At 43.9% G+C, this 15,683-nt stretch overlaps 2 protein-coding genes across 4 annotated transcripts; one reads left to right on the forward strand and one right to left on the reverse strand.

Annotated features, from left to right (window-relative positions):
* The first annotated feature begins 2,356 nt into the window (after positions 1-2,356).
* On the forward strand, positions 2,357-9,834 carry MCTS1 (MCTS1 re-initiation and release factor). Its single transcript, XM_054838911.1, has 6 exons — positions 2,357-2,532; positions 3,328-3,480; positions 4,146-4,243; positions 5,318-5,451; positions 6,497-6,564; positions 8,708-9,834. Exons 1-6 carry the CDS (start codon positions 2,522-2,524, stop codon positions 8,787-8,789), a joined length of 546 nt encoding a protein of 181 aa, XP_054694886.1. The 5' UTR covers positions 2,357-2,521; the 3' UTR covers positions 8,790-9,834.
* A 1,851-nt stretch (positions 9,835-11,685) lies between these two features.
* Positions 11,686-13,667, reverse strand: C1GALT1C1 (C1GALT1 specific chaperone 1). 3 transcript variants are annotated; one of them, XM_054838910.1, is made up of 2 exons: positions 13,631-13,667; positions 11,686-13,104 (listed from the first exon to the last, which is right to left on the reverse strand). In XM_054838910.1, the coding sequence occupies exon 2, from the start codon at positions 13,097-13,099 to the stop codon at positions 12,143-12,145; it is 957 nt and encodes a 318-aa protein (XP_054694885.1). In that variant the 5' UTR covers positions 13,100-13,104; positions 13,631-13,667; the 3' UTR covers positions 11,686-12,142. The 3 variants fall into 3 exon arrangements, with proteins under 3 accessions (XP_054694885.1, XP_054694883.1, XP_054694884.1); XM_054838908.1 differs by having other exon boundaries at positions 13,625-13,667; XM_054838909.1 differs by having other exon boundaries at positions 13,515-13,650.
* Between the last annotated feature and the right edge of the window lie 2,016 nt (positions 13,668-15,683).

Genomic DNA, 15,683 nt, shown 5'->3' on the forward strand with positions numbered 1-15,683 from the left:
CCAAGCACTAATAAGTTACTCTCCAAGTGAGATGTAATAGAAATAAACAGGTTTGCTAAGTAAATAAAACTTACGTGATGCTATCAGGTTTTCCTTTGTTCCCAGTAACTGTCATGTTTGCTTAAGCCAAATCAGGTCAGAGGTGTAGAGCTGTAAAGGATCTTAAATTTCTACAGATTCTTGGTTTGTGAAAACGATTGGATTTATAAAAGAGGAGACATGAGTAAGTGTCCCTTTTCCTGGAGTAGCAGGAGGGCTATCCTGTCCATGCAGTCATTTGGGTGGGGAAGACTTGGTGACGGTGTCCCATCAGTCAGAACATGCAGCTCCTGACCAGTTGTGATCTGGGATATGTGGGAGAGCGGGTGAGGGCCAGGTGAAGTGCTGAGGTCCCAGGAGGAAGCCAGGTGCAATGGATCTTGCCCTTTTCCCACTGAAACATGGGGAGAGAGAGATTCTAAATCCTTTCTATTTTGCATATGGTCCTGAGGGGTGTTTTCCTTCAGAGTTGGAGGGGTTGTAAAGCCTCTTGCTTTGTCAGCCTTATCCAGGTACCATGCTTTGAAAATTCTGTTCCTTAATAGTGACACTGCCACCAGAGCAACAGTCTCCAGCTGCTGGTGGTGAGGCTGAACGATAACAATGGCACCTGTGTTAAAAATTCCAGTCTAGGTGCTTGGAGCCTTCTTCAAAAATCCTTTGTACAAGCAAATTTAAATTGGGCAAGCAGTTAGCTTTCGTCTTTGCAGCTACACCAGCAAAAAGCATTTGGAAGAGAAGATAGAGATGTTGAGACCAGACTCAAGGTTAGCTCAGCCCTAAAGGGAGCCAGTGGTCTGGGTGCTTTAAGGTAGCAGGAGAATGGAGATAAGAGTTTCCTGTTGACAAAAGCCATTTTTGAAAATTAGGAACAAATCTTGCTGGTTTAGGCTAGCGTGAAACCAGTGGTTTGGGTGGCTTCAGTGAGATGTGCCGTAATTACTGGGCATCTTTGAGGGTAAAAGTTTACCTTGCATTTCTAATGTTCAAGGTGGGAGTATGATGAATTTTTCACTGCAATTTTTAATAATGTGAGCATGCCTGCAAGGATTGTTTACTTGGCAAAGTATTATTTAATAGAAGTTATTCTGAGGAGCATGAAAAAGGTATGGATTAGTTTGTCGGTGTGATAAACTCCTGTTCTTGCTTTCTAATCTGGGTATGAGCAGTGTCACTGTGTTTCAGTTAAAATTGAATTCTTCATTACAGCTCAGTGTTTTTAGTGATGCTACAAAGTAGGTGGAGGTGGCATTCATGAGTTAAATGCCTGAATATTTATATAATACCACAGTTCATTCCTATCCTTTTAAAAAGCTTTTAGTGTGTTCCTGCCTCTGTATTTCACTATTTGAATAAACGATACCATGTATAAAGGGTTGATTTTACTTTATGTGGCTGATACAACTTGGCTATTAGGTTTTTATTAGTTGTTACAGTATCAAAGCTGATTAATTTGTTTTGTATGGAAAAAAGGTGGTAGTTAGCATAAACGACGACCTGCTCTTTGATGTCCTCTCCCTTCTCTCCTTTATGCCAGTGGTGACATTTCCATTACTCTGAGGAGAAACAGCGCTGCTGCCTGCGTGTGCTTCCATAGCAGCTGCCGCCTACAGAACAAAACCACGCGTGTCTGCTCTTCCAGGAGTTAAAAAACGTTACCTCTGTCTATGATTTTCTATTAATATTCACGATTGCCGTGGCCACCACCACCAAAACCTAATTTCATTCCGACAGACGCTATCTAGCACAAGTGTCTTCACCAGACCCCGTCTCCGTCTGGCAGTTGAGATCGTCACTGGTTTCTGCTGCTGCTTCTCCACTTTGAAGGATGCGGCACCGTCGCCTTTGGCTGATTCCCTGGCCGGCTCTGCTATCTGCGGTTTGACAAGAAATGCCTTTTTTTTTTTTTCCCCTCAAAATACTGTCTACAAGGATCTTGTGTCCTGTTCTGTAACTGGGGGCAGGTGGAGAGCTTCTGCTTTGCTAATTTGAAGGTGGCTGCGTTTTTCCCCGTTAAAATAATTTCGTGTTTAAATGGCGTTAGTAGCTATTAGCGCTTTGATTTTCTTTGGAAGGATTTATTTTACTGAAAAGTGATATTATTACCTGGGAAAACCGCACCGCGCCTGCAGGTGATGAGCACCTGGTTCTTGTGAAAGCCTGATAAAGCCGCTCTTGTGCGACGGGCAGCGGGCTGGCCTCTGGCCGCCGCCCTGCCCCGTGCGCATGCGCCGCAGCACCGCGCTGCCTCCTGGGAATTGTAGTCCCCGTCCGCCCCGGTGACGCTGCGCGCGTTCCGTTGTTATGGAGCGGCGCGACAGGCCGTAAAGCGTGCGGCGCTTCCGGCTGGCGCGGAGGGGAGGGCCGGGAGCCTCGTGTGAGGGAGCGCGGAGGCTGTGGGTCCCCGCGCCGCCGCCCGCCGGCCTCACGCCCGGCCCCAGGCACCTCCCGCCTCGCCCGCCTGGCGCCCACCGCCCCCAGGATGTTCAAGAAGTGAGTGAGGCCGGGCCCGCCCCGCCGCCCCCGCCAGGCCGGGGCCTGGGGGCGGTGTGGAGGGTGGGGGAAGGGTGGGGGGCCGGAGCGGGCCCGGCGCCCCCTCTGCCCCGGGGCTCGGCCCTACCGGCCCGGGCTCAGCGCTGCGCCCTCGGGACCGGCGCGGCCGGGCCCTGCTCAGGGGCTGGGGCCGGGGCCGGGGCAGCGCGGTAGTAGCCGTCCCCGCTCCCCGCCAGCCCCCGCGGCCGCCTCGGCCTTCGCGGGGCAGCGCCGCCCCGCAGCCGCCGGCTCTGCCTTCGGGCGCGCTGCCTGGGCTGTTGGGGCACTGCTTGGTAAAAGGAAAAAAACCCTAAAAAGTAAGCTGAGTCATTAATTGTCTGAACTTTGGGGTAGGACGAAGCACAGTTCATACGTCTGTGGTGAAGGGCTCTTATAAACACACCTGAACAGAGCTCTAGGTGTTGGTGTTACCAGCAAAGTCTAGTCTACGAGTTGGGTGAGATAATGCTGCGTACCAAGGTGTATCTGAGAGACTAAAACCACATTTTGTGGATGTACGCAAAGTTTAGGGACAAAGCCAGCCTACTAGCGGGAACCCCTGTGCCTTCCCCCAGCCCAGTGTTCCTGGGGGACAAATTTAACCCTCATGAAATGCTAGATTTGAAAGCTGGACAGATATGGTACTGTTAAGGTGTTACAGAGAATTTATAAACATTTCTGAAGAATATTGCTAAGATACAGCATCTTTGGGGCAGCAAATTGTGCATTTCTCAAATATTTTCACTTGCTCGACAGATTTGATGAAAAGGAGAATGTATCAAACTGCATTCAGCTGAAGACTTCAGTTATTAAAGGTATTAAGAATCAACTGATAGACCAGTTTCCTGTTATTGAACCATGGCTAAACCAAATTATGCCAAAGAAAGATCCAGTCAAAATAGTAAGATGGTAAGTTTCTTTTTTCTTAACCTTTGCTTCCAAGGTGACGGGTTTGCTTCCTTTATATGTTTGTTTTGTATAGTAGATGAACCTAGTGTTTTTTGAAAAGCATCTTATTTCTTATAGATCATAGTTCATGTTATGGCCAAACCAGAAAGTTTGCACATGCTGATTGTGCTCCTCAAGGCACGCTAGTGGGACGCTTGAGGAGAACAAAAATGTTGCCGAGTAGTGAATGTGCAACATATCTGAGGACTCTCCAGGGATCAGCCTGTTGTTGAAGGGAAGCATTCACGCTTATTTGGATACCTTCCAGTAGCATTTCCTTACTGTATCTGGATATATATATTTTTAATAGAGGATAGTATATTTTTGCTGGTTGCTTCTCCTTGTCCACTGTTTGCATTGCAATTAAAAAAACCCAAAGAAATGCAGTTTGTAAACAGCTGGATGTTTGTCTGTAGATTTTTCTTTTTTTTTTTCTTCTTTTCTTTTTTTAAAGGGGAAGGAAGTGTGCAGGAGGCCAGTATTGGATAGTATTTTTAGTCTTAAATTAGTTGACTGTCTTAATTCTCAAATGCCAAGATAGACCAGACTCTATGAAATGAAATGTTTCCTTTAAACTATAAAAGTGTTATGTAGCTGTTGGAACAATTTTTTTTTTAATCTTGCAGTCATGAACATATAGAAATCCTCACTGTGAATGGGGAGTTGCTGTTCTTCAGACAAAGAGAAGGGATTTTTTACCCGACACTAAGGTTGCTTCACAAATGTAAGTTTCCTGAGGATGGTAGTGGTGGGGAGAGAGGAGTGAGCGTGTGATTCCATGGGACTTCTGTAGAACCAAATTAAAAAGAACTTACCACTTATGTGCATATATACCAGAATAGATCTTAAAGGTATAGTCTACCTTCTCAACTGTAATTTGTTGCTTTGCTATTTCAGGTGCCTATATGGATTGCTTCCCCCATGGTTCTTGTAATGCTATATTTTAAGCAATCTAAACTTTGATTTCTAAGAATTAAATTGTGCAAAGCTCCACAAAAACTCTTGAGAGAGGTTTCCCTAGGACAGAGATCTAAGTTTCCTGGTTTTAGTCCCTATCTTTGTTCTTTCAGGTCTTCCTTTAAACCCTTTTGCTTCCTTCCAAATACTTGTAGGTTCTTATTAGAAAAATACTCTTTAATCGTGAGTTTAATGATGTAATGCATACTTGTCCTATCTAAAAATTTATGCTGCATGCTTTGTACTTTTTACAATTTTCTCTCTTGTGTTATTTTTCTTGCTGTTTTTACTATTCTGCCTAATTGTGTTACTCTGATTTGGATGAGCGTGGGTGTCCCTAAAAAGGTTATTCAGTCAAACCTCATTGTTTGCAATACTTCAAGAAGGTGCATCCACTTCAAGGATGGCTTGGAGAGCTGGCAGTCTTCAAGAATTTTGTCCTTCTTTGCCTTTTTTGTCCTGTTAACATTAAACTGTTTCATCTAAGAGGTTATACATGTAATTTGAGAGATTTAAGACCTCTTTGTACGTGGGCGCTTGCGTGATTGTTTTCATTGGGGGAACTTGTCAAAATTGTTACTTGGTCTATGGGTATATGAATATGCAGGAGGCCTTTGGATTACCCTTTGGTTCTCAGATAAAAGATGTGGTCTGGGAGAACGGTACTTGTGTCCTTTTGGGACAGTACAGCCCAGCCAGAGCTCCGGTAATTGTTTCTCAAACTTCCTACCCTCGCAGCACACTAGATATCTAATTGCCCCATCTAAACTGACTTGATAATGAGTTATTTGTGTTGTCATCTTACCATGTTAATTGTAATGCTGTATCTCTCCACTCCTAGACCCATTTATTCTACCACATCAGCAGGTTGATAAAGGCGCCATTAAATTTGTACTAAGTGGAGCTAATATAATGTGCCCTGGCCTGACGTCTCCTGGAGCAAAACTTTACCCTGCTGCCGTTGATACTGTTGTTGTATCCTTCTTTAACTATGAATTACTGCTTGCTGTGAGATGAGTTAAATTTCTGTTCTTGTGTTCTCAGCTGATCATAATCTGAATTACTTTGTATTTTAATGGTATTTCATGGAATAACCAGTAATCCGAAAAGAGTTGCAGAGGTTCAGATGTTATTTGGCAAGGTTAAAATTGTTCTTAATTTTTTTTTTACTTACTGTGATGTTCCAAACCAAATAACTGTTCCTGCTGTGCTGTTGAGTGGGATGCTATTCCATTAATCTAATTGATAATTGGAGCTCCTTTGTGATTTATGCCAAACTGTAAAAATAGATGAAGTACAGTGTAATTCATCCCCTGCCTCCTTAATCAATCTTGTATTTCCTTCAGTTATAGAAGAATTTACTCCTGTTCCTAGGGGATTTGGAAAGATGTTTAGAATCGGCTTTGCTGCAGTCAGGACTTGCTCTATGTGTCTGTTGAAGTTAGCGTATGTAAAGTGAGGAAAGTATGCTAATTCACTCCCGCTCGTTACGTTACTGAGAAAGAAACCCTGAGCAAGTACAGCATTAATAATCCCGAGCTGTGCTGCTTTTGTTGTTGGTTAGATGCTATAGGAAAAGATCAGTTCGCATCACGTGTTGCTAAGCTTTGAAAAGGACACATCTGATTTCAGTACTGCTATATTTTTAGGTTTGTGTCTCAATTCTTCTGTACCTTGGAATCTAAAATGGCCCCACAAACGTGCAGTTTTGTTCTAGAAAGGATGAGACTATCATCTCTGTGTTAGGCACAAAGGAAAAAATGGGGTGTAGTGCTGGGAGATCTTTTCTGTAATTGCTATTTGAAGTTCATAAATACATGCTTTGTTCTATACACTGTGATTCAGTTGTTAAATGCAGTGCATTGTTTGGCTTATCTTCAAGAGCTAGAGCTCTAGAATTACTAAAAGGGTGAAAGTTCAACACAGGATTTTGAAACTTTTTGGAAAGTAGTTTCCTCATATTGCTTTTACTTTTCTGAAGTAGTTTAAAAAAAATATTTTCCTTAGCGGTGATTTGTAGGCAATAATGGCAGAGGGGAAACAACATGCATTATGTGTGGGAGTAATGAAGATGTCAGCTGAGGACATGTAAGTGTTTTAAAAATTGAAACATAACCCATCCCACATCGTTATTCCTATGTTTGTTTGGAATATAAGCACCACTGTCAAGGTTACTGCATTGCTGTTGCAGCACATGTTGTTCAAATACAGAATTTTTTAAGATTTCATTTTGTTGATGAATATTCAGGAAAAGAGGAGGAGGCAGGGAATATCTTCCCTACTTGTTTACTGAATGGAATCAAAATAGTTCTTTTCATGTGAGTATGGATTTTAAGACACACGACACTAGTACTACCTCTGATTGTTAGTATTTCTTGCTCTCTGATCATATTTTCTCAAAGATCTTGCTGAACAAAGAAATATTTGTATAGAGTACGTACTACCTGGGCTGGGCAAGAGATGTAATTTGGATTTGAGGGGGTTGAAAATGTTGAAGTGTTTTTAGTCTCTGCTGTCCCTGCAGACCAAAGTCCTGCTGGTACTTGGTTGACCAGCTGGGCTTTCCTCTGTGGCCTTCTCTTTCTTTACCTTGTACCCACATGTAGCATTCCAGCTTCAGGTGCTTACTAACTTAGCTGAGCTTCTTGTGAAATGTAGAGGTCTGTTTTGGGGATAAACATCAAGTGAAAAGTATTTGAGAAGGAAAAGAGACAGAAAATGGAAATGGATGTTAGTTGTTCTTAGCATTCGGATAGTGCTTAAATTATAAGTAGCTAAAGCACTTTGTCATTTTAAATTCTATGACTTTTGCAGCAGGATGTAAGATGCACCCAGCAGGTTTGGGCTGCGTTGGTTGCAGCCCCATCTAGCACTCGTGTGGGTGAGGAAGCTGATTTTGTTGAAAACAAGTCACTGTTTCTAGTGGGGATAATGCTCAGCAGGATCATCTTCTGTACATGGTCACTCTGCGGTCCTGAGTTGTAATGGTAGCACAGGGCAGAGAGGTGGGAATGTTACGGCGGACAGGGATAGAGCAGGACTGCAGCAACCTGGATATAGACCTGCTGTAGCTGTTGAGGAATTATATTCCTCAGGATTCTTTGTAGTGCCTTCAAAAGACTCCAAGGGTAGGTGGAAAGAATAGCTACTTTTGTCCCAGTCCTACGTCTGCAGTGACCTGCTGTGACACTGCCAAACAAGATTATCCATATTCCTAATCCTGACTTCAAATTCAGCAGCCTTGCAGCTGAACATCCTGTTCTGTGAGAAGCAGCATGAACTGGAGAGGAAAATTAAATGATACTGATCTATGCAGCCTGTTAGGATGCTTTTTTGTGTGATACTGTTTAAAACAGGAAGTTGTGAAACAGTAGGATTTCACACTTAGTGTGATTATGATACACGATGTGTTAGTGCAATTAACATAGTATTTTCCTTCCTGAGTACCTCTGGGCAAGTTGTAGAAGTAAAAAGAAAAAACTTAGTATAAATACAGTAAATTATATCCTCCAGGGGAATGAAGTTTCTTCTCAGTCCTAGAATGATGAGATCTGCTTGGTTATCCTGACAAAACTAGATTTTTCCATGGCGTAATATACTAAAAAAGATGAACACACATCCAATGCATATGAAGAAAACAACCATTTTTAAAAGATTGTATGACTCAAAAGATACAGGATAGTATGTCTGTAACATGCTGCAAGTCCTTGGCACATAAATTTTGCATTTATAATTCTTTATTGAGTGGGTAGATGTCTTGCAACTAGCAGCAAAGCAGCTCACCTGCATTTGATTGTGTCAGTGGCATGCTTGGAACCAGAACTTGTCAAACTCCACGTTCCAGCTGTGTTACACCACCTCCTGTGCTAGGATGGGGAGAGACTTAAAACTGCTGTGCTGCTTTGGTAGAGAAACACTAAAATGAAGAAAAGTAGGAGAAGTGTTGCCCGAAGTACTGCCTCCCACAAAGAAGTAGTTAAAAATATTATGGCAGGTTGTTGGTGAAATGTGGAAGGCAAATATTGTCCTCTTATCATTTGGCAATGTGGGTACGTGTAATAACAAATATTGTTTCTTGTCCACCTGCTGTTGAAGATTATGACTTTGTGGATGATAGCTTCTCCCCTTCCAGTTGATAAATGTTGCATTTTCTACTTCAGAGCAGTACAGAATACAGTACTTAAATATTTAACCTAGCTAATACTTCTGTACCTTTTTCCTCCTCCTACAGTGAAAAGGTCAACAAAGGGATTGGTATCGAAAATATCCACTATTTAAATGATGGCCTTTGGCATATGAAGACATACAAGTGAAACAAAAGGAACTGTGTTACTCCAAAGGAATGCACTTAGATTAAATGTGGACTGCTTTGTAATTCCTTGTTTTTAATGTGACTGAATGTACAAATTCTTTTGTTCTGTGGCTATGCTAAATAAATCAAGTGAATGCGAAAGTACTGTTAGGCTACAATAGTTTTCTAGAATTCTTTTTATTACAGTTCTTTTCTTTTGTCTTAAACCCAAGTCTTCAGTGACTGAAGATATCTGATGGAAAGATCCTGCATGGACTGTGAGTACACTATTTCAACAAAAAGGAGGAAAAAGCCAAGAAATGTTTACATTTTTATGCTCTTCTAAAAGAGTAATATAAAGCATACGTGAAATACAATTAATACGATTTATAAAACCTCTGAAACATTTCAGATTTTTTGTTTCTTCTGATTAACATCTTGTTAGTCTACCTATTTCTTGACCATGGAGAAATCAGGTTTTTTGACATTTATTTTTTAACTTATTAACAGCATTAACTTCAGTGCTTTACTTAAGGATTTTCTCTTTTTAATATGAATTTATCTGTATGGGATTTATGAACTTAAACTGATATGTGGACTAGAAATTCTTTTATGCTAGTTCATATCTGAAGAATATATATATATGTTCAAATTTCTACCTGCCAACACTTTGATATTGCTCTCCTTAGTGGAGTTTATAGTCATGGTGGGCATACTCCAAATGGAGAGCGTGCCAACTTGGTGCCTGATGCTCTACTCCCTGTTTGCCTTCTTATTTTAGGAGCAGAAACAAAGTCACTGTTTAACAAAGGCATGATAGCAAAACATGGTTATCAGTGTAGCCAGGAGCAACTTCTTCAGGTGGAACTTCAAGAGATCTTGGCTTGTGCACACCGCCACGTGTATGTACATCTACGGAACGGGTTAAAGAGCACTCTGTATTTTGTCTGGGTAATCCAACTCTTTGTTCAGCGACTGCATACCCAAAGCTATGCCTATGGAAAAAACAGCCTGTGCCATCGAATCATTTAATAAACTAAGGAAACTTTAAGGTCTACCACTCCTAACTCTGTCTCTGGAAGCATTTATTAATATTTCAAGTCTCTGTTCTAACACTTGCGTAATTTTGTATGCAAGTGCCTTGTCTCGGTGCTGTGCATGTTTGGTTTCCCTGCTCTGGGACCTTTACAGAAGACAGTGTCAGAGGTATTCTCCATCCGAGTCTAAAGTCAAATTAAGACATGGGAGATGCACGTATTAGGTAACACATTCCTACTTTTAAATTTCTCCTGTAAAATTACTTGCAGGATTGTACTTTTGAAAATGACGGGGCAAATCTGAAAGTATTTATTAACGTAGGAAGACAATTAAGGTGATTATTACAGCAGTGTTGCAGAAAAAATTCTGCTCAAACTTCAGACCTTCCCTTCAGAATGCTAATGGTAATTTTTACGCATTTTAAAGACTCTGCTATAAATGTACTAGTTTCTTGTTGGTGCTATGGGGAATCAGTTTGTGTATAAAAAGAGCTAGTCTTGAGTTCTGTGGCTTGCTTTTCCCCCTTCCGTCTTGTCTCTTCCTCTTGTGTCACATTACCTCTCAAATCTGTGATAAGTTATATTTATTCTTGTTTGAATAGCTAACTGCCATTCTTTTTCCTTGACTTGCCCTATGACCACTTCTTGTAGCGGGGTCAGAACTGTCTTTAATATCAGAAACACCACTGAAATAAAAATTTTACTTTCCAGGCTGTGGATTGAACCTTTTAAAAATGATTCTGTAAGAAGATACAAGTTAAATCACGCTTAAATTAATTTGTATACCAATTTAGCAAAACTTTGTCAAAAATACAAGTTTTATCTAGGTTTTGGCAGCAATCATGTATGTGTTTGTCTCGCTATGTCAGCTGAGCTCTGACTGACATAGAGGAGAATGAGCAAAAGGTGAAACAGCTGAGCTGCGGTAGCTTGCTTGGGGGCCTGAGCAGTTGTCTTAGTTCTTTACAAGACCAGTAAGGACCTGATGGTTAAAACAAGAGATGTGGATCTCATCAGCTCTGGAGCAGCTGTTTCACTTCCCCACCTGCCCCTTTACAGCTCAGGGTAGGATGAGATAGTACAAATGGCCTGATAAAGAAAGGGGAGATAACATACTATCTTCTCTGGTCTCTTACGGATAGTGCAGTACCACCAAAGCCTGTGATAGTCCTAGATGTAGCAGATGGATGTGTAGTACCTTCCTTACGTCTGGAAACAGCCAGGTCTGAATTCTGAATGGAGTAAATATTAAGTGCTGTTTATTCCCACTTCCTGTGACTGGGAGTGTGACCTGGTAACTTGTATAAAACTGAGTTCAAGTGCACTCGGCTGTAAAAACAAAAACCAAACACCAAAACCCACCACCCAACCCACCCACCCAGACCCAATACTGGGGAGTTCTGCCTCTTGCTTTGCTGTGCACATAACCTCTTTTGCATAACATTCAAAGAAAGGTTAGGAGTGTGAGTACGTGTTGCTCTTTCTGCATCTTGGTGTTAAAAATACCTGTACGTATATCTACACTACAGTTGCATTGAGAGTTAACCAACTTCTTCCTTGTAAACACTCTTAGGAGTGAAAATAATACTGAACCTTTATTCTAAAATGCTTCTATATGAAGTGAAATTTTAAGGGAGCAATTACTCTTGTGCTAACAGGTTACCTGACCATGTTAATACTTACTCATATTTATCTCTTTCTTTTGTCTGCTTAAAAAACAGCAGTCCAAAGGTCACTTAACATTGTTCTGCTGCAACTTCCTATTGGATCTTGTTAGCTTGCTTCCTGCTAATTCCTTGCTGTACATACAAGCGATAGCTGCTGTGTAAACAGCATAGCTCAAGCCCTTGTGTGGTTTAGTGTAAAGGAAACAGTTTAAAGTTAGTCTTTGAGACTGAATCTCTAGTCAGTTTTATTTTTACATCTTAGAAAGATATAAAGACATTCTAGAAATGTCTGGAAGAATTGAGAGAATCAAAGTCCTGCAAAAATATATTTGTAATAGTAGACTAAAGTTCATTTGAGTTTTCATTAATAAATATTTACATGTACAAACCCCCTGTATAAACTTAATTTCCTTTTATCATAAACATTAACAACTTCTTTATCATTTCATTCCAGCACTGTCAAAAGCCAGAAGCGTTTCTGTATAAAAGATTTAGAAAAAAAGTTCTCCTTCCACTTTGAAAATTAAGAGCTTTACCAAACCTCAATGTGCAAAAAAAAAAAAAAAAATTGTACACCAGTACCACCAGATACAAAAATGGAAATCTGTCAGTACAAATGCGTGTTGTAAGAAGAGCTGACTCCACGGTTCCAGGTCTTCTCTGAAGTGACATCAGTCATTGTCTGAGCCTGCAGGCGGAAGGAAGACGAGTGCATCGTTGTACGTGTGGCCGTAGGGTCTCAGCCTGTAAACACCGTACATCATCACGTGCATGTGGTTCGGGGCCAGCCCGCTGAACGTGATGGCCATGTCGGAGCAGCAGCCGTCCACCACCTGCTGAGGGTGAGTAGACATTGCTTCCTTAATGAGAGCACCCACTGATTTAGTGTTAAAGACGTCTTTTCCTTCTGAATCTTCTGCGTTTTCGGCAAACACGCCAGTATACTTCAGGCAGATCGCTAGCTGTTTATCCTCAGCAAGTTTCCAAATCATACCTCCCTGCTCCGGACACTTGTCAGAGTCTTCAAGAACATGGGAGAGTCGTCTTAGTGATTCAATGCTTAAGACGATTCCTCCCTCACCATCTACATACTCAAGGTCACCAGATTTCATAGTATGGCCTATATAAAAAGGCTGCGAAGGGTCTTTTTTCAGTAAGAAATACTTGAGATTTTCAATAATAGCAAATGTTGTTGGATACGCAAGGAAGAACCAGCTGAATTCATCTTTATAGCGTTCATACGTTATCTTGTAAGCTTTTCTCATCATCACCCACATATCATTTGTGTTGAGGGTCACAGAATCAAACACTTTGACATTTTCAGAGCTGTAGAATTCCGCCTTGTCGCAGTGCTTGCTCCACGTCTCTTTCACTGCAGCCCAGTGCCCCAGATCTTTCGGTTTCACAAGGATGATACAATAAACACGGATGCTTTTACTAAGCTCCACGCGTTCACCTTCTGAAAGGTTTAAGACATCTTCTTTGTTGGGAGCCTGGATGTGATGATGCTCGTGGTGATGTGCTTTAGTCCCGTGGCCGACTTTAATATGTCCAAGGAGCGTAACCAACATGCAGAAGGCTCCTCCTAGCACCATGCCCTTCACGAAGGAGCTGCTTTCGGACATCATTTTTCCTAGAAAGGAGACATGCTGTAAGAACTGACGGGAATAAGTTTGCTACCGCAGATGCCGCATAGTTTTAATACATTCTTCAATTTCTAAATCCAGCTGCGGTTCCAGGATGATGCTGGTGGAAGAGCGGTGGCAAAAATAAAAGTTCCCAGTCGGGGCTCTCGTTACCGGTAACGGCACCACCGCGCCCCGCGGGAGGGGTCTCGTACACCGGCCCCGCTCCGCCGCCGTGACCGCACGGCGCCCTCCCCGCCCGGAGCCCCCCGGGGGGGGCTCTCCCGGAGGCCAGGTTCCGTCGGTCCCGCTCCCCGCCACCCTCCGGCCCGCGGCGAGGCGCCCTTCGCCGTCCGGGACCCTGCCCGCGACCCCGCTGGCGGCGGCTCGGTCCGGCCGTCACACTCCCCCGAGATACCCGGAGCGCCGGAGGAGCCTCACAACCGCTGGGGCCGGTGCCGCGACCCACTCCTGCCTCCCCTTCCCCCGCGCAGCCCCGGTGACAGGGCCGGCCCGCCCGCCGCTCACCGGTACCTCCAGGGCCGCCCGCACCCCGCCCCGGAAGCCCGCCGCGCCGCACTGCCCCACCCCACCGCCGCTTCCTTTTCCCTGCCGGAAGCACCGCGCGCGGCCCTTCTAGGCGCCGCCCGCCGCTCGCTCGCTCGCTGGTGCGGGGTCGCCCTCTGTCGGCGTGGATGCCACCTGCCGGTGCCCTCGCCCGCGGGACCGCGAGCCCCGCTGCCCGCCTGGCCGCCCCGCCCCGCCCTGCCCTCACGGCAGCCTCTCCCCGCGCGCTGCCTTTGCGGCGGCGGCCTGTCACGGCGAGTGGGGTGGATGGGTGGGTGGGTATCCCCTCAGGGCCGGGGGGGGGGGACAGGAGAGCGCGGCCGGTCCCGTCAGGGAGGCTGGCTTGCAGGAGCCTCGGCGCCCCCGCGGTTCGCGGGGCCGAGCGCTGCCGGTTCGCCTTTAGTCAGAGGCTCCACGGGCGGTTACCGAGCCGGCGGACGAGCAGCCGGCGTGGCGGGGCGCCCCTGCCATCTTGCGGGGAGGGGCCGCTGGCAGCTTGTCCCCGGGCCGGCCTGGGGCGGTGGAGGTCGGCTCCGGGCTGGAGCTGTGAGGGAAGCGCGGGGTGTCCTGCCCCGCTGCCGCCGCGGGAGCGCCCGGTTAGCCGGCTGTTCGCTGTAGTCATCGGGATCAGTCTGCGAACCTATTTACGTGACTAACGAGGAAAAGAGTCTAAGTTTCCAGCACAAACTCGGTGCTTTTAAATTAGAAGGTGTATGGATAGGAATATAGGGTGGGGAAGGAAAGGCAGAACCGGCCTTAAACCTTCTCCAGGATCAAATCGGCTGACGCCGATTGGATCCACGGCCCTAAATTTCCAAACCGATACAATAAACTGCTGGAAGTAGTTTCACTGCTTTTCCTTTTCCCCCAGCATAGAGCACCACACACGCGCAAGCTTAGTTAATATTTAAAGAGTAAAGCCAAAATATTTTTCTACTGATATAACTTTTTCTTTCCTTTAGTGATTATTATTCCTGAGCTCCAGATTGAAAGAAGTACGTCTGAATCACTTTCTACACATCTTTCAAGAACTTAAAATTGATTTGAAGGAGCATCACTGAGCAATTGTTTGTTCCCTTTTTCCACCAGCCTCTTGGGGGGGGAAGGTTTTACATGTTTTATCTCTTTATTAGCTGATGGTAGTGTACCCTTAGGTTAACACAGTGGTTAGGATAAAGTCCTATATAGGTTTTTCCCTATATTGCAAGCCTGCTTGGCTGAAATTAGTGAGCTTTAAGTCAATTTAGGGCTGAGCTGCTTTGGATTCTCTGGCGTCTGGCTGGGTTCCCCAGATGCCTCAGTTATTCAGGTAAGGGTGGTGGGGTTTTTTTTTTGGCAAAAAAGATGTGTAAGAACATTGATTGCTTCACTCTTCTGGGCCTGGGGAACCATTGCTTGTGGTTCAGGTAAAAATATTATAAAATAGTGATTTTGGTGGGATCAGTGTATGTCCGGAATGGCTCCATTCAGTGGAACTAAACCCCAGTTACACACTGTGATAGGAAAATACTGTCAGTTGTATGTTTGGGTAGTTCTGGTACTACACTAACAGAACATCACTCATCCTATCTTTTCTCACCTGGCTGCCTTTAAGGTATAAATAGGTGGACACTCAGTTTGTTATCACATCCCAGAGATTGGAGGTCAGTTCAAAGTTTGTTTTACATATCTCCTGTTTACAGAATCAATTCTGGCTTTCAGTTCTTCAGCAGTTGCTCGTATTTTAGAGAGATTTGAATGAGTCGTGACTCACTGCTTCAGCTGATGCTTCAACAAATTGTTTTACTGCTTGACTTCAGTGAGGTTCTTTCCAAGGCTCTGACAGAATGACTAATGTAGCTACAGATCTCGACGGTCGCTTTAATATGTTTTCAACATTGCTTTTATCCAGCAGCAGATCAGTGAAGAGAAAATTTAAGCAGCATGTAAAGCATGTATAAGCATGAAGAGACTCTTCTGGCTTCTGTGGTGCTTGAAATTGTTGCTTGGTGTTAAAAGGACTAAAATGGCATAGTAATGC

The sequence above is a fragment of the Grus americana genome, chromosome 12, assembly GCF_028858705.1.
Source record: "Grus americana isolate bGruAme1 chromosome 12, bGruAme1.mat, whole genome shotgun sequence".
In the NCBI taxonomy this organism is placed as follows: Eukaryota; Metazoa; Chordata; class Aves; order Gruiformes; family Gruidae; genus Grus; species Grus americana.

What these genes read in the sequence shown, in the direction of transcription:
- MCTS1 (XM_054838911.1), top strand. An exon ending in ACTAAGGTTGCTTCACAAAT is followed by an intron (nt 4,244 to 5,317) that starts GTAAGTTTCCTG and finishes CTCCACTCCTAG; the next exon opens with ACCCATTTATTCTACCACAT. An exon ending in AAGATGTCAGCTGAGGACAT is followed by an intron (nt 6,565 to 8,707) that starts GTAAGTGTTTTA and finishes CTCCTCCTACAG; the next exon opens with TGAAAAGGTCAACAAAGGGA.
- C1GALT1C1 (XM_054838910.1), bottom strand. Translation starts at nt 13,099, where the DNA reads ATGATGTCCGAAAGCAGCTCCTTCGTGAAGGGCATGGTGCTAGGAGGA.